The 23,044-nt window shown below is 37.7% G+C and overlaps 1 protein-coding gene across 3 annotated transcripts in view; it reads left to right on the forward strand.

Moving 5' to 3' along the window:
- The window catches only part of rassf3 (Ras association domain family member 3), a 38,585-nt gene that overhangs the window by 3,525 nt on the left and 12,016 nt on the right, over window positions 1-23,044 (forward strand). The window contains exons 1-2 of one of the 3 annotated variants that reach the window (XM_056245205.1): window positions 4,738-4,816; window positions 5,594-5,727. In XM_056245205.1, coding sequence (XP_056101180.1) covers window positions 4,753-4,816; window positions 5,594-5,727 — 198 coding nt within the window. In that variant the 5' untranslated portion in view covers window positions 4,738-4,752. Of the gene's footprint in view, window positions 1-4,737; window positions 4,817-5,593; window positions 5,728-14,427; window positions 14,873-23,044 lie in introns of those variants that run through there. The other 2 variants (XM_056245204.1, XM_056245206.1) reach the window with 2 other exon arrangements.

The following is a 23,044-nucleotide window of genomic DNA, read 5'->3' on the forward strand; positions in this document are numbered from 1 at the left end:
CGGAATCCTCTATCGCCTTCCAAAAGTGATGCGGCGCTCCGGTCGACTGGAAGTTAGTCTGCTGTGGAAGTCATCCGGTGGGTCCAGATCTCTTTGGCTTTTTGGTAGTTTTATCCTCAGGCAAATGGAAGTTAGATGGCAATTTCATACTGAGCAGCGCAAAGTCCCTGATTCATGGAACAATGAGGACAGATATTAGTGTCGTTTCTAGTACAAACAATATGACGTTTTTGTCTTAAAAATGTTATTACTGTAATAAAAAGCAGGTTTTTTATTACTAATCTGTATGTTTAGTCAACTATTGGCATTAACTCTTTTGCATATGTGCGTGCATTTGCAAAACTCACCGTCATGATGCTAGGTTGCTGTGCATGGGTTCTAGTTCATTGATATGAGGTTGATTACTGGCACAAGTGAAAAGAGGCATTCTCCAATGGAAATTATTTTAGGAATAAACTTAAACTATGCTGATCTTCATTCAACTGAATCTAAACTGTGATGTTCAGCAGTGCCACAGTAGCATAGCAAACTTACTGTGGTCTGAGATCGTTGGTCATAAAGGGGGTGAACGAAGAATGAGAGAGAGAGACGGAGTCTATTATTCAACGTGTTCATTTTCTTCAGCACTGACGTGTGTTGCTCGCAAGTTTCTAGACAGTCACCAACTACTAGACAGTGATTGTTGTGGACTATTGTTGTTGTATTTTGTGTGTGGTATCATTGTGTATGTGTTGCGTTTCTGTGGACCGTGGTGTCTCAGTTGATGTAATGTTGACCTCACAGTTTTAAGGCAATGCCAACAGCCACAGACTCCCACCGAGCAAACACAGACCAGAGCACTAAAAACATCCGCTCGCTGTCCCGCTGTGAAGGACAGAGCCGAGTCTAAACAGTTGGGAAGAGGTTCACGATAACATGGCAAATAGTTTGTCAGTTTAACATCCATCGAATGAATGACTTAAGTAATGAAAACTGATTGCAAAAGAATGGAGTGTTTTCTTGACATTTTGTCACGGGCAGGTGTTGTCGTGACCTCGGGACGGTGGTGTGTGTTGTTTCAGGGGTCTGATCTAATCCCAGCGTGGAGCCGAGCTGGAATGGAGACGAACAGAAAGCAACATGAGAATCTCTATTCTTATCTTGTTTCTAAAACAGCACAGACACAGACTGAAACAATAGTTATGATCAACTGCGCAAGGACAGGCTCGGCTACTTGTTTAGTCAAGATTTGCAAAGTTTCACAAACAGACTTTATTGTTTTGGGAGTCTGATATGAGAGAGACATCTGACAAGGAAATGGCACCATCAAAAATAAGCAACATCATATTGCTCCTTACAAAAAAAAGTATACTTCAAGTTCATTTTATTAAGTATGCTTAAGTAAAGTTCAAGTACATTTTATGTGTATACTAGTATTAATGTACTAGTGTTAGTAATAAAAAAACTGCTTTTTATTACAGTAATTACTTGTAAGTGTACTATTTCAATAATGGGTCTAAACCCACTTTTAAGTGTAACAGTAGTAAACTATGAGTACACAACTACGTTTTTCGTTTTTACTGCAACCATATTACAAGTGAACTGTACTTTAATTTGAAGTTCCCATGTGCAGTGGACTGCACAAAAATTCACATACTCAGAATTAGAAACAAATCTCTTTTCTTTATAAATCAATATTTTCAAACAATGTAAGTTTATGAGACAGTATGTAAAACAGTATTTGATAGGCTACTCAATCAAAAGAGTACAAGCCAAATATACTTATTTATACTTTTAAGTAAAAGATTAAGTACAGGCCAAATATACTTTTCTGTCAGTATAAGTCAAGTATACTGAAGTGTAATTTTAAGGATGTTTCTGAGAAGTATAAAAATTAGATTCAAAGTCTACTTTCTTATTTTAATTTTAAAAGAGGTATACTTCTTTTTTTGTAAGGGTGACAAAGATAAATGTAATTTTGTCAGTTTGAGGGACATATTTTATCAAACACAAAAAGGGTTTACAAACGTCTTATGCTTTAACATGCTGCTTCACATTGTGTTTTTCTGGCACTCTTTTTTTTTTTTTTGAGGATGGAATAAGCATTATATGGAAAAGTGAAGTAAAAACACCTCCACCTGTCCAGAATAAACAGCTGTTAAATGAGAGAGTAAAAAGCACCTGGTTCATGCTCACGAACGGCCTGTACTGACACCAGAAGCTGTGTTTTCCTTTAATTACAGATCCTTACAGTATGTGTTTCTTTTCCTGGTTGTCAGAGTCAGTCACAGTCAGTTTCTGCATCCCAATTTGCAGACGTTTACCATGTACTAAAAGTACACTTGTTCAAAAGTTTGGGGTACTGTTTGTACTGTACTGTAAGTTTAGAAGTACAGTTCTAAACCTTTGACCTTTCTGTTTATCAAGGAATCCGGACTTTTTTCTCACAATTCAGGATTGTGAGATAGAAATTTGCAATTGTGAGTAAATTCCAATTCTAAGGAAAAAAAGTTGTTGTTTTTAGCTGACTGTGACTTTTAAAGACTGTGTTTATATCTCACAATTCTGACTTTATATCATATTTCATATTTTTTTATTCAGTGGTGGAAACAAGCTTCCATAGTTTTCAACATTGATAATAATAAGAAATGTTTCTTGAGCAGCAAATCAGAATATTCAAATGATTTCTGAAGGATCATGTGACACTGAAGACTGGAGTAATGATGCTGAAAATTCAGCTTTGATCACAGGAATAAATTACATTTGAAAATATATTGACATAGAAAACTTTTATTTGAAATTGTAATGATATTTCACAATATTCCTGTTTTTACTGCATGTGTTTTTAATCAAATAAATGCAGTCTTGGTAAGCAGAAGAGATTTATTTCAAAAACATTAAGAAATCTTACTGACCTCAAACTTTTGAAAGGGCGTGTATACTTTGAGGGGGATTTTTGAGTAATGTGGTATTGGCAAATACTACCACATCATCATAAATTGTGTCATAATTCCACAATAGCTTAACAGTAAGCATTCAAACTAAATTTAGTAGCTAACCTGAATATATATTTAAATATCAGGTTGATGCTTTTAACAACATTTCCTTTTCATGCAAGTTCAAAAACCCATCCATTGTTTGGTCAACTTTTGTTTTTTAATGTATTATATTAAGGGATGCTCTATTTATTATCTGGCTTATTACTTTGAATTGATCGTATGTTCATTGGGATGCTGCATATATTTTCTTTTAGAGTGTTAATGAAATCAAATGAACCTTAATAGTATTTCGTTATGAGGGTGGTAAATATTTAGAAAGCGAGACTGCTGTGGGAATGACGGTTTTGTCCGAGTGTGTCTGTGTTATATGAGCTGTCTGCTGTCGGTAATGTGTTTGTGTAGGAAACATTTAAGAACTTGAATGACTTGTTCTCTGTCAACATGCAAAGTTTTAGAGACAGAGTCCCAAATATTGCACCGTCACGCCACAGTCTGGATAGAGGACAGTATTCTGTGTGTGTGTGTGTGTGTGTGTGTGTTTTGCTCTTCGGGCAGGTCCTGATCGATAGCGCCGTCCCTCATTACGGGAAGTGCAATTAAGGAAGAGGCAGGTCTGCACTTCCCACCCGCCCCAGAGACCAGAACAGATTGTGTGTGTGTGTGTGTGTGTGTGTGTGTGTGTGTGTGTGTGTGCAACTGTGCATACATTAGCTCAGTTATACACGGACAAGACCGCAGCTCTGCACAAAGAATGGCACTTTAAGCAACCATTACCCATCATGCTCCAGTATTAAAGATCCACGTTCATCACACTCCTGTCATTGCTCATCCTCAGTGTCATTCTGCTCTCTGCTGATCTTTAAAAAGAGCAGCGTTCAATCAGAGATGATGAGATATTAACTTTAACATTAACTTTGTCCTATATGTCTAAAATTCTTAAGGAGAAATAAAAAGACATATATGAGATAAGCGATGAACGTTTGACGTATGATATGAATGTGGACAGCATAGCTCACATACTTTGGTCTTTGAAGACATTGAGAAATGTTGAAGATTTTGGCTTCTGATTACAAACTTTGGGTAATCTGAGCACAGTTTGAGCACTTCTGAAACTCATGCGAGTTTGCTGGGGGAACATTTTCTCTCCATTTAATCCTGTTGCTGTCTAGCATAAATATTTAAGATATTAACAAGATCTCATTTGGGATTTTCCTTTACTTGTCTGTTTGAGGGGCCAAGATTAAATTTGGGTATTTAAAACCCAGAGGAGCAGAAAGTGGAGAATGCATAGAATGTGCAGGATTTAGATGGCTGTCAGTATGAGAACAGTCGGTTTAATTGTTTAATAATTCTGAATATTAAGGGTGATGAATCTGGGGTGTTTACAGCAGTGTTAAAAATTAATTTAAATACAAAGTGCTTCCCTCATCACCTTTACTGTAAGTGTCCATCATTTTCTAGGCAAAATGTTCATCATTTGACAGTCAAATCAATCGACTGAGCTCACTGAGAGAGAGAGAGAGAGAGAGAGAGAGAGAGAGAGAGAGAGAGAGAGAGAGAGAGAGAGAGAGAGAGAGAGAGAGAGAGAGAGAGAGAGAGAGAGAGAGAGAGAGAGAGAGAGTGTTACCTTGGAGATTGCATGGGCGAGAGACAAATAAGTTTGTCCTTCTGTTCTGAGAGTGGAGTGCACAGGATAAGCATTTGTGTTTCTGATGGCATGCTGTGAGTTAAGCTTTCGAGACAGAAAGCGTCATCACTCATATGCTTGAGTGGGATGGGAGCAGCATTCTGCAAACTTTACGGCAAAATTACTCAGCAAGTCAAGTCTCAATCTTCAGGTAGGTCATAACAGCAACGGGAACTGAGATTGGGATTTTGAAAGACATTGAAAAATCCATTATGATATTAACGTTCGCATGAATAAGCAAGTGTATGTGGTCATGTTTTCTGTGAACAGTGGCTCTAGTGAGGATTGGAAAGCAGAGGATGCTCTTCTTATTGTCTATTCATTTTTATTAATTATCCATCCAATGCAGATGGGTTTAGTTTCATTTCAGCATCAGAAAGCATTCTTATATAAAATAAAGAATGCAAAATATTCTTATGCATGTGGAAGTATGCATACCTTTAAGTCCAGAAGTTTTCACAGGCAATACATGTAACATGTAAAACACATTACTGTAAAGATTGAATTATTTTAAATTGCCTTAATGTGTGTTGGTAATTTCTTACATCTTACTTAAACACGTGATTATACTTTTCTACATAAAAAATTTGCATGTGCGGCATCTTTTTTGCAAACCAATATTTCCATTTAGCCCACCAGAAAACCCATCATATTTCACTAAATCTCCTACTAAAAAAATGATGCAGGCTTTTGTTACCCATAACACCTTGCAAAACTACACCTTCAGTGGTAAAACCACTCAAAACACTTCAGAAATGCTCTAGCAACCCAGCAACATGCAAATATTTACTTTTTACAAATGTGCTGCATTGTTATTAGATTGTGGCAGCGAGTTCAGTTCAGTTTTAGGTATAACAGTTTTAAAGGGGTATTATGTGAAGCATACTGTGGGAGTAACTGCTGTCTGTTCTTGTTTCCTCTCCTCCAGGTTGCAAATACACATGTCATGCTCAGTGCCGTGACCAGGTGGCGCTAGACTGCCATCAGAACGGATCCATCAATGGCTGCCCACTCAGCGCTCTTGCTCAGGACCATCTGAACAACAACCAGTCCTCACACAGCGTGAGTACAGAGATTATTTTGTGCGTGCTTTCACGTTTGCATGCACATTCAGTTCAATCTAAACTGAAATACATAAGGGAAACTCTTAGAGAATGTTAAGAATCACAGACATCTGCTAGTGATGGTCAGGTTTGACCACAGGGGGGAGAACAATCCCAGACACATGACCTAAACTAGTCTCTCAGTATTGCTGTAAATGTAGACTGAGCAATGTTATATTCATTCTTGGTCACCTTGGTCTTGTGTATGTTATTTGAGTCTTCATTGGCAGATAACTGATTAACGGAGAAGCATATAGTTTTTTTAGTAGGACATTAGCTGAGATCATGTGTTGACATTTTTTCTACTATGGGTGTATTGATCATAGTTTGGTCATACTAATTATTGCCTTTCTTTAGTCTTCACTTAGACCTGTTTAATGGAATGGAGCTAAAGGATGATACACTGTTATTTAGCGCTATGTGCGCGCGCACACACACACGCACACACACTCATTCCCATTGCACTTGGCATGGAACTAACAATGGCAGGATATTACTCTTGGGCAGAATTCCTCTGGTCCCCATAGTGTCCAGTTTTGTTCTCATGTGCCTGTGCTAGTTTAAAACTATCAGTCCCAACGCTCTGTAAACTGTGCAGTATGAATGAAAGACGAGCAGTGTGTGTGTGACCTGGCGGGGTCAACACACAAGCTAGTGTGGTATGTGTGCTATCCACACTAATCCAGGTCTGTCAATTTAGTGCGGCGTAGGAAGATATTGGAATATGTAAACTGCTGTGTTACTGCGGCTACAGATCCGAACTGTATTGTGACTGTTTGGAATAGAAAAGTGATTCTGATTATATATTTGCACTCCAAAATCAGAAATATTTTGCATTTGGATATTTAGCATTTTTTTTTGGATTGTGATATTATTTTCATGCCAATTGGCAACATTTATTCCCCCAAATTATTAGGAGCTTAAGGGTAAAGTGAAAAAATCTCATTAGTGCTGAAAAATAAATATATGATTTAAATATTATTTAAAGTACATTTGTAAAGTAGACCTGAGGAAATGCATGTAAGTATTTGCTGTTATGAAGTGCAGACACGATTTACATGAATGAGAAAGAGATTTTTTAGCATTACAGTATTGTGAGAATTATCATGAAAATAACTTTAATAGTCCTAAAACTAGACTTTATTTTCTTAATTCCCAGATATTTCATTGTCAAATTAGCTGTTTTCATCCACCTATTTTAATGCACATTTTGGGATATCGCATAAAAAAAATGGTGAATGGATACCGAGATGCACATAAATTCAAAAAATGTGCATAAGAAACGCATAAACTACGTTGGAAACCCATTTTAACCGAATTAAACAATCGCAGGATGCGCAACAAAAAATCTCAGCTGTCTTTTACGTAGTTTTACTTTTTATTATGTGACAATAATGGCCACAAATGTGGTGTTATCAGTGTGGTGTTATCATCATTACTACTTAGTAATTAGTTACTATAATTTAATTATTTTTCCCTTGAAAAAGTAAAGTAAGGGATTACTCTTAATTTTTCTGTCATTTAATTATTTAAATGAGCTAAATACTGTGTATAGACCAATCCGATCTCACGGCAATTCGTATGCATTTTATGAGGTTGCTAAACCGTACGACCTCACTCCTTGTAAAATACGTATGAAATGCCATGAGATCGGACTGGTATAAACCAGTGGTTCTCAACTCCAGTCCTCGGGACCCGCTGTTCTGCACATTTTGTATGTCTCTCTTATCTGACACACTCAGTTCAGTTCATAGAGTCTATCCTAAGGAGCTGAGGATCTGAATCAGGTGTGTTGAATAAGGGAGACATACACAATATGCAGAGCAGTGGACTGGAGTTTAGAACCACTGGTAGGCTAAAAACTAGAACAATTCTATATAAAACAATAGTGGGCTTTAATCAAAATCTATTGTCTGATTTTAAATAGTTTGTTTATTATGTAACATTCTCCCTTTAAATTGTTTGGTCAGTTTAAGCATAATTCGTGCAATTTTATAGTATTTATTTGAAAAAATTAAAACAGTTTCATTCCTTGTATTATTCAGCTGGTTGAGGTTGATATGGGATTTAGAAAGTAATAAGTAATTAAATACTTTTTAGAGAGAGTAATTAGTAACAGTAATCTAATTACACTGTTAAGAGGTAATTAGTAACTAGTAATTAATTACTTTTTTAGAGTAACTTACCCAACCCAACTGGCTGTTATGTATTTTTTTTTTTTTTTGTGTGTGTGTGAGATATACCACATATAAAAATGTACATGAATACACAATGGTGCCATTAATCACATTATGTTTTTAGTTTATTTGTATTATGGATGTTTAGTACGTAGTGCACTGTTAGAAGGTGCCGTATCGTGTGTGTGAGGTCTGAAGTTGGTTCATTGGTAATTTGGGATTAAACATGGGTGTGTACATTCTCATAGGACCAGTGGTGAGGAACCAGCTGTCTGTGTCAGTCTAAACATGGACGAGTCTAACATTCATTTTAGTGTGCGTGTGTTTGACTCTTCATATAGACCCAACATTCCAGACCAGAAGCCCACTCCCCCTGAAGACAGTCGGTTGAGTCAGCCACGTTACACAGGGCCAGACAAGGTCACACACACACTGACGGTTGAGAGAGGGATGTAGGGAGGACAGGGTGTCATAACACCCACTCAATAATGCAAAAACAGACAACTGATAAAATACAAGAGAAAAATGACATCAAAACATAACATCAAGTTTGTTGAGCAAATGTAATTCCCGAAGATGATATTTTTAGAGTATGCATTATATATATATATATATATATTATTTCAATACTACATTTATTTTGAATTAGCTTGTTTTATATTTTAATTTTAGTTACAATTTTTTGTAATATTGTTATGTGCTTTTGTCATTTTATTAGTTTTTAATATTTGTATTTACATTATGATTTTTTTAATGTTTAAGTTTTTCCACCAATATTTATATTAATTACGCAAAACAAATATTTACAATATATTTACAGGTAAATTAATATCTGGTCAACAGGTAAATATCTAAACCAAGTAATATAGTTTGTAATTTTACATTCTTGGCTCATCTAATCAAATTTTAATGTAAAAACAGTGTATTTTATAAATATAGCTGTATAAATCCATGAGTAGGTCTGTTCAGAGTGTAAGGGTGATTCATATCTGAGATTTTACATGGATTACTGTAAAGCTGCTGGTGTAAGTAAGGAGAACACTGCCGTATTATTGCTGTACTATTGGATCAGCAATATTGTGTGCGGAGCCTGAGAAAGAAACAGAGGTGTAAAATGATCCAAACGAAAGATGTAGGAAAGAGAGAGTTTCCTGTCAGGAAACAGTCACAGGATGCCTGCAGCACAACCGAGTACACACACACACACAAACACATCTTGCACACATCACATTAGACACATACCAAAGATCACAGTAAGTCAGCGGGAAAGACCATCAAGAACATTAAATCTATCTAATTTTTTATTGTAACACAATGTTTTGCAAAACTCGCTTTGTAGAGTGCTCCCAAAAAAAAGCATGTTAAAGTTGAGATTCAGCACAAGTATTCAGCAGGATAATGTGTGTCGTTCTTTTTTTTTTCTGAGGCAGCAGTTTTTTGGCAGGCGTGAGCTGAATGCTGGGAACTCTTTGGGTGGTGAAGCTGGTCCAAAATGCAAGAGGCAAAGCTTTAACTCCACCGCACTAACCACACACCCATGTGACTCCAAGAAATGGGGATAAATGTCACACAATCTGGTCTCTATTGGTCAAGTTTACTGTATGTTTAGAATTGAGTTTTGTTCATGTAAGCCAATTACTGTCAGTAGAGAAGGACAGATATTTTAGTCAAAGTTCACATCTGCAGTACAGCATCAGGTCCGGACAGTCATGTGAAAAGATTGTAAATCAATTGACTGATTCACTTAGACTGATTTGATTTGAGTGTACTATTTCTGCCTGCAACTGATGTCAGATGTCACAGATAACATGATGTTTGACTAGGTTATTCATGCCATTCTATTGAAACGCATGCTATTATGTGAAAATGTGTAATGAAGCATCAGTGCTGAACATGCTAAATCTACCCTCAATGGGTTGGACCCAAAGTCCAGCTGATCTTTGAGTGCTGAAATGAAGTAAGGCCTGTCATTTACTGACATCTGATTTATATGTCAAACCTAAAGCATTGCATTCTTTTAGACTAACATTTGCTTAGAAAGACTTTGAAAGGACAATTTGGCGATTGTTGATCCAGTAATGCAGCTTGGGAAAATATGCCATTCTTTGCTGAATTGGAATGCTACAAGAATTCACATGATGATGTTCCTAAAGGAATCTATAAATATCCCCCAAGGTCAGGCCCCTTGACCTTATTGGTGGACCACAATCTGCGACCATATTTGACATTTGGTTCACTCGACTGTAAACAAGACAAACCCTCTTATCCTCAGAGCAGAATAAGCAGGTAGGTCTTCCCTCAGGTCTGGGATTAGACGCTGTCTATTTTAAGAGCTAATCCCGCCTCTTTCTTTAGATCTTCCTTCTGTCAACTAGGTCAGTGGTAACTATCCAGTGCGCACCTCACATAATGCTCACACACTGATCCAAAAAACCTTCTGGAACTTACTATTGTATTTTGCTGGTTTCTAAACACTGTAAAAGTTTCTACGTAATCACAGTGCAACAATGGATGGATACATGAGTTCTCAGGTCCTGAGAGAGTGTTTTTTTAATCAAGCTAGCCAAGAGCAAGCCTATATGTTTGTAAATTAAACCATGGAGCCCCTAAAACTGAAGACCCTTTGACAAAACACTAGAGTGGTTGCTGTGGCTACTACTATATTAAACAGTAATAAAGTATCTTTCCATGGAAAAGTGCACCCAGCTTCTCTGCATGTGAATGAGTGTTTGCTAATTGCTCCCAGCCGTCACCACATTCAGAAGGACTGGATTAGCTGACAGGCTCAGCTGGATCAAGAAGTAAAAAGCTCAGCAACGGGTCGGATTGCACAATGTATCCACAAACCTTTGGGATTGATAACAAACCTGTTCCGTAAAACTGTGTTTGGATTTTTCTGACTCTAAAATGGTAAAATAACCAAACTATATTTAATATAATTTATAGGATCATGCATACTGTACCCAGAGTGAGGGAATGGTCAAATTTGTTCTCACAATCCATCAGGCCTTATCTTCATCCTTCCAACTCGCTTTTCATTCAATTATGGACCCATTGTGGTTTCAATCTAGAGTCTAGAGTTTGAATCAAGCTGTTGTTTACAGAGGTCAGGTACATCTCAACTCAATGTTTTTCTTTAGATAAAACTATTAAACCAAAGTAGATACTTTCCTGGGGTAAAGCAGAATTGAAAAGATTGTAAGATAACATAGATCTTTGTGCCTGTGTACTGTAGAAACCAGACTGACATACAAAGAGTCTTTAAAGACTTCAAGAGACCTTCTGAAATCCACCACAAGACAAGATGGAACCTGTACTGGGGTTAGACTTAACTGTGGGTGTCCTTTGTGTGCATTCTGGTACCAAATTACCTTCTATTTAGTCTTCCTTTACCGTCTGGATTTTTGAGGTTTGGCTGGAGAAAAGACTATGATTTCCATCTAGGGATAGTGAACACTGATTGTTTGTGTAGAAAACCCTGATCTCGGCTTGGATCTCGCTAGCGTTTAGACTGAGAAGCTGAGGTTACTGTCTGTTTCAGCTTCCCCTCTGATTCTTGTCTTTTTGAGATCACTATTCATATCTTGGGCATCCCAAAATAAAAATATCAATAGTGTCTTTGTCATCATGCTGTGCCTTTGGGTGCTGGCGTTTGCTTTACAGTATTGGTTTCCTGAAATAAAAATAGATTTAAGTCACTTGTGATTTTGTGTGTAAAGGTGTGTAAAGGTTTGCAACCAATTGTCTAAAATTAATTTTCATATTTACAGTCATCTTTGTCAACAAAGACATTCTCTAACATTACCTTGATTCAATGGTCTCTTGAAGTATGATTAAAGAGCAAACAATGTACATGTAGCAATTTGTCATGACAGGTTTAGCCTTATAATTTGGGACAATTAAAGGACTGAAACGGCTTTACGCTCTGACCTCTCAAACCACACCCTGCCAGATCAGACATTGAGCGTAGTAAGGTGTGTACTTCCAGAGGTCATCCGCACATCCACAGTAAACTCTGTGCGTATGTAAATTAAATTGAAGTTGATTTGCGAGACATTCCACATGCCTTCATGCAAATGCCGGCACATAATCAGCGCCTCTGTGCTGGGAACATGAGCCACTCCCCTTTAGCAAAGGAATGTGGGTAATGTATAATGAAGGCTACGGCCCACAGCCAGAAAAACTACAGGTTGCAGTCACAGGTCACCTCTGTGTTCCTGTTGCCAGACCCTATTGTTCTGTAGTGGACATGGAATGAGTCTCCATTTTCACACGCTCCTTGGCAACACTGATTTATGGAGGGTACTTCCACTTCAATATATTGTGCATTTCAACAAGTTTGTGTTGCATCAGCAATTAAAACACTATAAAAATATGTCTTCTCTAGAATAAGAATTGTTTTGGGGGAAAATTTTTGTTAATTCAACTTGATCTCATGAGAAACCGTAACTATTTTCTGAGATTTCGAATAAATTCATACGATGAGATTTGAAAGAAAGAGTACGGTTCTTAGAATAAAAAGCACGAAGCCTCAACCCAAACCCAACTGTTGCTAGCAGATTGTACGAAAACATACAAATGGGATTGTACAAATGCATACAAATTAACCACCAATTCACTAAAACATAAAATAGTTACGAATGGCCGTGAGACTGTGCTAACTTGACATCGTACTGACCTACCACTGATGCCTTTGGGTTGCATGATTTGGCCGTTCCTTGTCTGACAGGGTATTTTTAGGTCTTCTCCATGTTCTTGGGTTTAAATTAAGCACAGTCCTTCCACAAACTTCTTGAAAGCTGCAGTTTGTGGGGTGTGGTTTGCCCTGTCCTTGATCTACAGCAGATGTTGCTTGGATTTCACTCTTTGGAATGAATAATGTTTTTTTTCTTGACTGGGTGGCTGTTATCATATGTGACGCACTGTTAAATACAAAATATACATGTATAAAGTGGAAAATTGTTTGGAAACATAATAAGCTATAACCTCAAAGCAGCTGTTAACACAGTGAAGATAATGTCTGTGCTCTTTTGGATTGGCGCTCTTGATATAAAAACTGTTTGGTGGTGGTTCCAGTAATGAATTTCGCCTGACTGATAATAATGCAAACCAAAGCTGCGGGGCTGTCATGGGTTCAGTGGAAAATTTGCTTGGAATATCATAAATGTTGTGCTCTTTTAAGCACTATTTAGCTTTTTAGAAAAACTTTCCCTGAAGTTACTTGTTTTACAACTTACATGTGTAATTTTAGGACAACTTTCTAATTCTCCAGATATTTGTGATCTATAGAAAAAGTGGGGCCCAGGATCTTTGGATAAATTACAAAGAGCAGCTAACCCCCAAAATAATGGGTTTGCTTGTGGAGTAGATCCAAAACCAGACCTTAAGTCAGACACAAAGTCGTAAAAATGAGGCTTGTAATTTGTCAATGCATGAACGGCTTTATTTTAATTTTAATTTTAACTTCCACATGGAAGTTTGGTCTTCACGACCAAATTAACAGCTAAGTGGACTTCTTTCTGTAGTCTTGATCACATGACCTGAAATGTGAGAAGTTTTTGTAAAAATGGTGGCAGCCAATTTACTCTACCATGTTGGACACTAGGCTACCATGGACACACAGGTCCCTGTCCAAACATGTTAATTAGCCTTCACAATGTTTCTCACACTTGTGGCAAACCATTGGTCAAAGTGTTAACATTACCTTGCTATACATTACACACACACACACACACACACACACACACACATCTCTCACGGAAGTCTGTCATCAAACTGTCTTCCACTTTTATAGTTAGTCCTTATGTTTGCATTGGTCCACAGCTACTCCCTTTCATATGGGCGTACTGCCTTGTATTAAATGCCCCAAACCTATATTTTTAGCTCAGATGGTAGGCCTGCACCAACTTCAGAAGTTGTCCATGCTATGTTTCAAAGAAGGAAAATAAGAAAACTTGCATCTGTATGTTGCATTCTTATAGAGGTAAGTGAACTTGCATTTTAAAAATAAAATTCCATTTGTATTTGTAATATTTGGACAGAGGAAAAGCGTTCAGCTAGGCTATAATTGTGACTGAATGAGAAGCTGTTGAAGAAGAGCCGTTATAAAATTCCCGCCGCAATTAATTTGAAGCTGCTTCTGTAGTCCTAAATTGCTTGACAACAGCGTGCACACAAAATAATGACCTATAGCCTATATCAAACAAAGTCTTAAAGGGAATTTGACTCTTACTCGGAGGAAGAATTGATTCTCCTGATTATTTTATTTATACTACTTTTACGACAAATTAAGCTTTGTTTTTATTGAACATTGCTTTATTAGCCTATATATTAACTTACCCTGGCCGCCGTTTATGAAAAGAACTTTAGTAAAAACATTAATCAGGTGCGCAGGTAGGGGACGCAACAGAAGCCAGTGAATGAGGAAATGCTCCTCAGTGTGTGTGTATATGTGGGTGTGTTCTCTACAGTCGCTCTAGTTTATTGAACTCAGTTTAGTTTGAACGTGTTTGGGAAGGACTCGACTCGACTGGACGCGGTTTCCTTTATGGTTTAAAACATTTTTAGTATTGTCCACACTTAATACATTTATTAGATAAAGGTATTACATAATTTAAACAGAAACGGATTTTTTTAGGGAATTTGGCGACTAATTCGACTTTTAGAGAGAAATACAGTCGATGGTTAGTGACTCGCGCGGTTCACGTTTCGCAGAGTTGACTCACTCCTATTTTTTGACTTTATCATACAGTTATATGCGCGAATATAAAGCCTATTTTTGGATGTGTCCGAGTTTCTCTTCAAATGTCGTGGACGAGCACAATGAGTAGTGGATACAGTAGTTTGGAAGAGGATTCAGAGGAATATTTTTTCACTGCCAGAACCTCCCTGTTCAAAAAGCCTTCGGTTAAACCCACGAACCTCAAGGTGATCATATTTACATTTGTTTTATTTACTTGCTTGTTTCTTTGTTTTGGGAGCTTACGTGCCATATTGTGTTTTTGGGATCAGCTGTACTTTGAATTTATAAAAAAGAAAGAAAAGAAAATTCACAAAAGCACATTGATTACAGTGTTTGAACCTCTTGATCATTAACAAAATTTTTGTTTAACCATAAGCATGACATACTGTATTATCTTACTGTTATTTAACTTGTTGCATGTTCATGATTTTAATGACCTAAGAAGATAAAGCCTCTTTTGTGTCAGATTGTATTGAGAAAGTACGTTTTAAAACACTGAATGGGCATTGAAGAGGATTCTCAAATTAATTTTTCTACATGGTCATCTTTAATAGGCTTAATTATGGGTTTAGCACAGTACTGCACACTTAACACAAGTTCGTTTTGATTTATTATGCATATTATCAAGGGTGTTATTTGATTATGAAGTCTGATTTTACTTAAAAGCATTACGTCATGCCATCATGGCACGGAAGTAATGATAAAGTAGGTCACTCTCAGCTCATGAAAGCTGTTTTGTTCAGTATCTTTTTAATGCTTAGTGTGGTTGTCAATTGGCTGACATCAGCATGCCTCGTATCAAAGACAACTGCTCATAATTTTACTTGGCTGTCTGAGACTGAGTTGCTATTAAAACTGCAGTCAGTGTGACTGACCCCATGTGATTTGAATATGGCCTCTACACAGTCATGTGTGACTGCAAGAGGGGCTCAAAGAGAAAAGATTCATAGTATTCACCCCCACACTTCTGTCAATTACCCGATTGTGAGAAAAATGTCAGCGGAGACAAGTTTTCACGATGTTAATGCTGTCACGTGACTTCAGTTTTCTGGGGGGAACTGTTGCAGATTGTTTTATTGGGTGTCTAGGACTCTTTCCCAAAACCTATTGAGGTGCCTACATAGGCATCATTTTAAGGCATCATTGTTGCCATTGCAAAGGCTATTCCGAAAGATAGGCAATCGTTACACAGCAAGCTCAGTGAGAGCATTACAAATCAGTCCATTACACTTTAAATTAACTATTATTCTGCCTTAAAAGGTAACTGACTCTCTAGCCAGTAGAAAGGCTACTCTCAGACTTATGAGTCTGTTATAAAGTCTTGATGTATCAAATTCCAGACTTTTATACTGCACACATGCAGTGTATGACTATCCATTGTGTAATGTAGCAACTGTAGAAGGAATTGGTCAAAAAGGAATGAGTCAGTTCCTTAAACAGCCTGTCACATTGATAGCTCACTTCCTGTTACTTCATTCTGCCAAAGACGCCCACCCCCCCAACTCCCTAACTATTTCATCATCAGCAAAACTAACCAAAAATTCAAAGGGCACTACAAAGTATGCTCAAGATGCAAATAGATTCTGTTGCATCTACAAAAGTAAAGTGTCATTATCAGGCGGAGCAGACATGCCCTGTACTTCATCCGTTTTGTCACCTCTTGCATGCCACAAATGCACTGACCCTGGGAAACAGCTGCTAGGACAGGCCTGCAAAACAGCAGGATCATGATAGGGGTTTGTGTGGGCAACAAACGCACAGTTCGTATAGATGACCATAATAGCTCAATTTATTGGAGTGAAAATCGGTAATGTTTATTTTGTTGAATCATTTAATATACTTCATTTCAACTCCAGAAAGCAGTACAGGTGCAGTCTATTCAGTACCTTTAGGCAACGGCCGAATTCACTTTCCATTAAGCAGCCAATTATATTTACAGTGGCTTGGAAGAGAGTGTGAGAATTGTGTTGTTAAAGTTAGAAGTGCTGAAACAGTTTTCCTGCTTTTCAGAGATTTGCTTTTTAGGACAGTTGTGGTGAAAAAGGTTTTAAAGAAAGACAGACGTTATCTACAGTCTGCAGGCTGTTTTTATAACTCAGGGCCTGAATGAGGGGAAATTAAATTAGTGATCATACACAGACACAACTCAAAATCTGCTGTGGACAGAGCCATCTCATTGGAACTCAGTTGAGACAGTTGAAGCCCATTTTTAGCGATTTTTGAGCACTTCCGTTCCTGACGCGCAGACTCAAACCGACTCAAACTAAGCTTGATGACGTGAGCAACCTGTCTGACAGACGTTAATCTTCTAGTAGCTGTGCGTGAAAATTGCCAACGTTAATCTTGCAGAGACGGGGAACTTGAGCAAAGAGTTCTTCGGCGTGAGTGAGCAGGAGTAAGTATTCCGTTGCTTTTATGGACTCATTATCTATGGGCTTCTCCCTTGACGGGACGTCCCCCCGATTGCCTGTGAGCTTCTCCTCCTGTCTGTACGGTAATTTCTGTATAGCGCGACAGAGAGTCGAGTGGTTATGATGCAATCGTTAGCCTATATTTACAATATCTGTTTCTACGGGGCCATAATGTAACAGAAGGTAATGGAGCGCTGTATACATTGTCGTGTTTCTTTAGAAATAAATAATGGACAAATGGAGTCTTTAAACGCCTCAGATGTAAAGTTATTCGCTGTCAAAGTGACGCCAAAATGAATGGGAGTCAATGGAAATGCTAACGCAAGTGAAGTTCTGCTACAAGATGGCAGCACCCGGCCGGCTTTAACTTCCGGTCGATGGATTACCCCCTTGGCTGTGGATGAATACAGAAGCCCATGTTTATAGGCTGCCACTACTCTATCTGTAGACTTTTGCATTTGTGTGCTTGTTTACTGTAACTTGCTTTGTTTTTGTGGCAACATTCCATTTGGTGGCGAATGGTTTGTGCATGACATGACGTCATTGGCCTTGGATATTCGCATGCTTTGCCAACATAGGCACTGAAAGCACAAAGAAACTTAGCTCTCAACTCTTGTGAAAGTTTCTCATCCATTGTTTCACAAGGTTTTCCAGGTTTATCCTGAGCTGTCAGATACTGATCAAAGCATTTTGAGTCATTACATTAATTCCTCATGAGGGGTCAGGTGGTTTGACCGTTAATCACATTGATGATGTGAATTGCGTCTGGTACCTGCAGGAGTTCATGCACTCACTGAGCATTAGATGAAGACTTTCATGTCAGCCACACTCAGAAAGATAAAACTAAATCTTGAAGGATGTTAATGCAGACCTGAGCTGACTCCAGTCTGAGTTTACACGAGAGCAGATCCAAGAATCCTGCCTAGAGAGGTCTACTTGCTGTAAATCCAGATAGAGCAGCCAAGAGTATGTGTGCTGGAGACGCTGCTATTCAAGGGACTGAAAGTAAATGTTTAGGCCTATATCATAATGCCCATATCTTCTCAAACAAACTAGAATAGATATAGACAGTAGAACCTTTTCCACTGCTATGTGCAATTCATCAACGGGCCGACAAAATCTTTAGCATTTAAAAGATGGATTAATAGGCCACACTGTAAATTGTAAAAGACTGGTTGGGTAAATCTCACAAAACCAGTCAAAAACATTACCGTAATTTCACCCCAAAATAAAGAGAAAGACAGAAATTATACTTTGCTTCCAAAAAAAATCTAAACTTTTTGGGGTCATTAAGTTAACCTCAAAATAGAGAATGCATAATTGTAGTATTTGTTGTACTGTCTTTCATTAATGCGAATTCAAAAAAAATACTGTATACTCTAAGAATCATCATTAAAGTTTTTGACAATTACAAAACTTAAACTTAAATTGATATATCTAGTATTTTGCAGTGGTTTGTGTTTAATAAATAACATAACAATACAAACAATCTTAATGGTTCTGTAAATAGATTTCATTTTATTTATGCAAGATATAAATGTTTACAATTTTTTTTTCTTTATTTTTTGGGGGTGAAATGTGACCTAGACATGTGCTTTAAAAAACGGATAGTGGTGTCAGACCTTCACATAAGGGAAACTGTTTAGAGAGGGCGATGTGAAACGGTCATGCTGTTAATACTGCAGAGTGAAAAGCAAAATTTGAGTCATGTGTTGCTCCGTTTCATACTATGAAAAAATTATTTTAGTGCTGCTGTTTTGTCTAAGTTCATGTTTTATGCCCTTGCATCACAGACGGGAAAGAATTTCACTTTGTTTGTTCGTCTGTAATGGCTCACTGTTACATAAACGGACAGGGTTGAGTGGTTTCAGATCCTGTATTACACACAACCAAATTATTAAGAATTCAAAACCAGGTCTGGAGCAATATTTTTGACTGTTTAGGAAAGCATCAGATTACAAGGCTCCAGTAGGCCACTGTGTTTTTTTTCCTCATCATCAAGTCCGGCAAAAGAGAGCATTGCCATTTAATCTGATTAGCCCACAAAGTAGCATTGTGCATCATGGAGCAGTATTTGATTATTATCCAGGTGTGTTACTCTCCAGTGCCCTATTACAAGCTGCCTTTGATGATAGAAACATTTAACAGCACCTTCTCAAAGTCTAAACTTATTTTCCAACATAAATAGTCAATGCATGGATTAACAACAGCTGGTAAATCCTCAAGACCCCTGTCAATCTGATTGCTTTTGTGCACGCCATCAGCATTTTCACAGGTTTGCGTTTTTAAAGCTTGCGCAGAGATAAAAAAAAAATATATATATATATATAAATATACTGTATATATATTACAAGGTTTGTGTTCTCGAGCCACCAGGCACTGTTGTTGTGCGAATGAGCAGGCCGGAGCGCGTTAAGGGTTTTCTGTTAGAACGGTGTCGTGTAAGCGGCCCATAAGTTAATAACTAGGGCCTAATGATCTTTGCAAGGGAAGTGAATCGATCAAAACTAACTTTAGCTGGACAATAACTTTATTCTAGAGCTGCTGTAAAGCCAAAACAATCTCTGTTACTTTAATTTCCTATTATCACTGTAAAGCTGCTTTGAAACAGTCCATATTGTTAAAAGCGCTATATAAATGAAGGTGACTTGACTTGACTTTGAATGTCTGAGAGGCATTTGATTGTCCTCATACTTTGAAAACAGGTCAAAAGTTGACATTTACGGACGTACACATCGCAATCTCTCCCTCATTGCTCGTGGTCACGGCTCTGTTAAACTCATGCGGATCCACACATGTAGAGCATCTGGTTGCAGTTTCTCTGAGAAGAGCTGTAATTACAGCTAAGAGGAAGATAAGACTAGATGAAGGCGGTTGTTTCTTGGTCTTGCTATGTTACGGTCCATTGGCTGAATGTCACACAAAACCTCTGCCCAGTCAACAGATAATCTCTCCAGCTGACATTGGGAGCACATGCCATGGTTTGGGAATTACCTGTTGAAGTTTGGAATACGCAAAATAAAATGACAATTTTTTCAGCAAAAGAAATGTGTTCTGCTTGTGTTTCATAAATAAGGCCCAACGTTAACATTGCCAATGAATTAGAACAATAAATCTAGTCTTAAAGTCTCCTCTGTTACATTACATCTACATGTAGGCCTAATAGTGTTTGCATTAACACAACATGTTGTGTGGTATTAGAACTAGAATGGGTCTTTTAGTTAAAGTTTGGCCCATTTGCTGTTGTGATTATGGACTAGGTCATGTTTTAATTTCAAAGAAAGCTCTGTGCTGTTAAAATATCTCTGTGTTTTACAGTTGGAGATATGGATCCATCAGGAAATGGCGCTTAGACTCCAGAGTTTTCCTAGAGTTTTATCGCTTCCTGGATTTCATTTGATCTAACTGTTGACAGATTTGTACATGCACCTTATTCAGGATAAATATTAGTTGAAGCTTCCATTATCCCTATCATTTTAAAACCTAAAATGGCCTAAAATGGTCCTTTCATCTCTAATCTTCAATTTGTATAACATTTTATGTTAGTCTAGTTGTTTGAATAAAATCGTTTGCTAGAAAAAACATACCCACATTTGAGTGAGGAGATAAGGCACAGTTTGGTAAATGTGACTTTGAAACCGGATAAGTTCTTTGAGTGCGTAGGTCACATGGCTTGCTGCACCTGGCATGTGTCACATTTGATCTCAGCCTCTTTCATTTTAGGTCTTTCTTTGAAATCATTCCTAAGCCATCACTTCTCTGGAATGACATCATCGCTGAGCACTGTGCTGTGGTGAATGTATCCTATATCCCCATGAACAAAGGTCCTTTTTATTCTTATTATCTTCCCAGCTATATCATGAATGTTAGCGTTAGATTCATGACATTCTTTGTGCAAAATCTTAATATTTGTTTTGTTTTTGCTGTTAGTTGCAGATCTTCTACACTCTTTAGTCAAAACTCCCCATCCTGGGTTAATTTTTGTCACAAGTAATTGTGCTCAGAGAGTACATCCTGTTAATGATAAATTTGAAAGACTCTGTTTGTTCTCCAACTGCAAATTAGCTGGACATGATTCTGAAGGTCTTTCAGGCGAACGGAGGCCTGTTTGACGTCATGTATCTTCTTCGCCCTTTGGCCTATATTTATTACCAAGTATATCAGATTTGGCATTTTAGCTGGACGTTTTCTGGTTTGTGATTTCATATTTCATATCAGCTTTGTGTGGTATCTCATCAGTCAAATTCAAAATAAACAAAAATCGGCACACTGCCACTTCTGCTCCCAAGGATTTATTAAAATGAACAACGTTTTGACCCAAAGGGTCTTCGTCAGGCAGGCAACAATCATAGAAAGGTACAATTTATATCAGTGTGAGCCATCACACCTGACCTCATTAGTGAACTAATTACCAAATCATCCAATGCAATAATGACCTAATCAAATACAAATGTAATCACTAAAGCATAAAAAAACAGAAAAACAAACTACAGAAAAATTTCAGTCAAGAACAACAGATGAGCACCACCTTCAATTTCTCACAATTCCCCAAAGCTTTGGTTAGTGGGCAGATTTCTTCATAATAATGACTTGGGACGTCATACAGTGAGGTTGTATTTAATTTTTTTCTGAGCTCAGTGAAGGCACTGTATTCCCCATCTGGCCTGACAGGTTTTGTTATGATCAATCGGGCGGCTATGGTGAGTCAGACAGCTCTACTTCCTCTCTGTTGTGAATCAGCCCAGGATCATATTCAATTCTGCGTTGTGCATGAAGGACTAGTCTTTTTAGTTTGTAAAGGGCTAAAGTTCCCTACTTTCTTAAGAAGTCTTCTCTCAGAAGTACAGTATAGTGTTGCCTTCTCTTTACAGTATAGTGTTGCCTTCAGTTGCAAGCAAAACAAACCACACCCTGTTTTTATGTTTCAGCTCATATCCTATGTTATCAGTAATCTTTGAAGCTAAGTTTACCCATAAATCCTAAGTAAGTCACAGACAGCTTCTTGGTAATATTGTGAAGTACCTACAAATATGTTTGAAGGTCTAGAATGACCCTACTTGATCAGTGAAAACTCTGAACCTTGAAACCAAGCTGTCAGTCACAAGTTACTATCCCAGCAGAGCTTTATGACGTTGGGATGGAAATTGCTGGGAGGTATCGGTCAAGCTTTCCAATGAAAGCAGCTCGTAAGAGTCCTTGAGGGGCTCTTGTGTTATAATTGGCCTGTCTGTTGTGGAGAGCAACAGAGGAGATGAACGATCTTTTCCACGTTCTTACCTCACACACGTAGTGTTGTTCAAGCACGCCTAGCTTTCATAATATACATTATGGTATTTTTTTCTTGTTCCGTTGCCATTCCTTGCAGACATAAACAGAGTTATGAAACTGTAATTTGTAGAAGGAAGTTTAGGAGAGCATTGAGGGTTAAAGGACAATGTTTGATTGGCGTATAAAGGCATGTGCACATTTCCATGTGAGACGATGTTGTAACTTGTAATTAAAATGAAAGACACCCATGAGTCATATACCTGCATCAGATAACCTCATGAACTGTGCTGGTTGCGAAAACATTTAGATTTATGGAAAGATAAAAACCAAAAGACATTATTTTTACATTGATTTTTACATTATTGAAGATTTGAGGCAACAGGGGATTGTAGGCAATGCAACTCAACACCCCTTAAACTGAAAACTTTCAGAATTTATCAAAGTCCAGAATTATGACACTATATTTTTGTTTCACAACATGAATTGTGTTGTCAGTAATGTAACCAGTTGATGAGCTTTGGTGTGAGTGTTCACCAAGCTTGCAATAAGTTCCTTGGTGGTTTCCATTCCTCTATTCTTGTTGGCTGTGGTTTCCTGTACTCTGTGCACCTCCATGTAGTTCTGACTATTCTAGAATCACATCATGCAGTCTAATCTGCCTACTGTCCTGCTGAGTAG

This window comes from Rhinichthys klamathensis, unplaced genomic scaffold (genome assembly GCF_029890125.1).
Source record: "Rhinichthys klamathensis goyatoka isolate OS25496 unplaced genomic scaffold, OSU_Roscu_1.1 h1tg000029l_1, whole genome shotgun sequence".
Taxonomy (NCBI): Eukaryota; Metazoa; Chordata; class Actinopteri; order Cypriniformes; family Leuciscidae; genus Rhinichthys; species Rhinichthys klamathensis.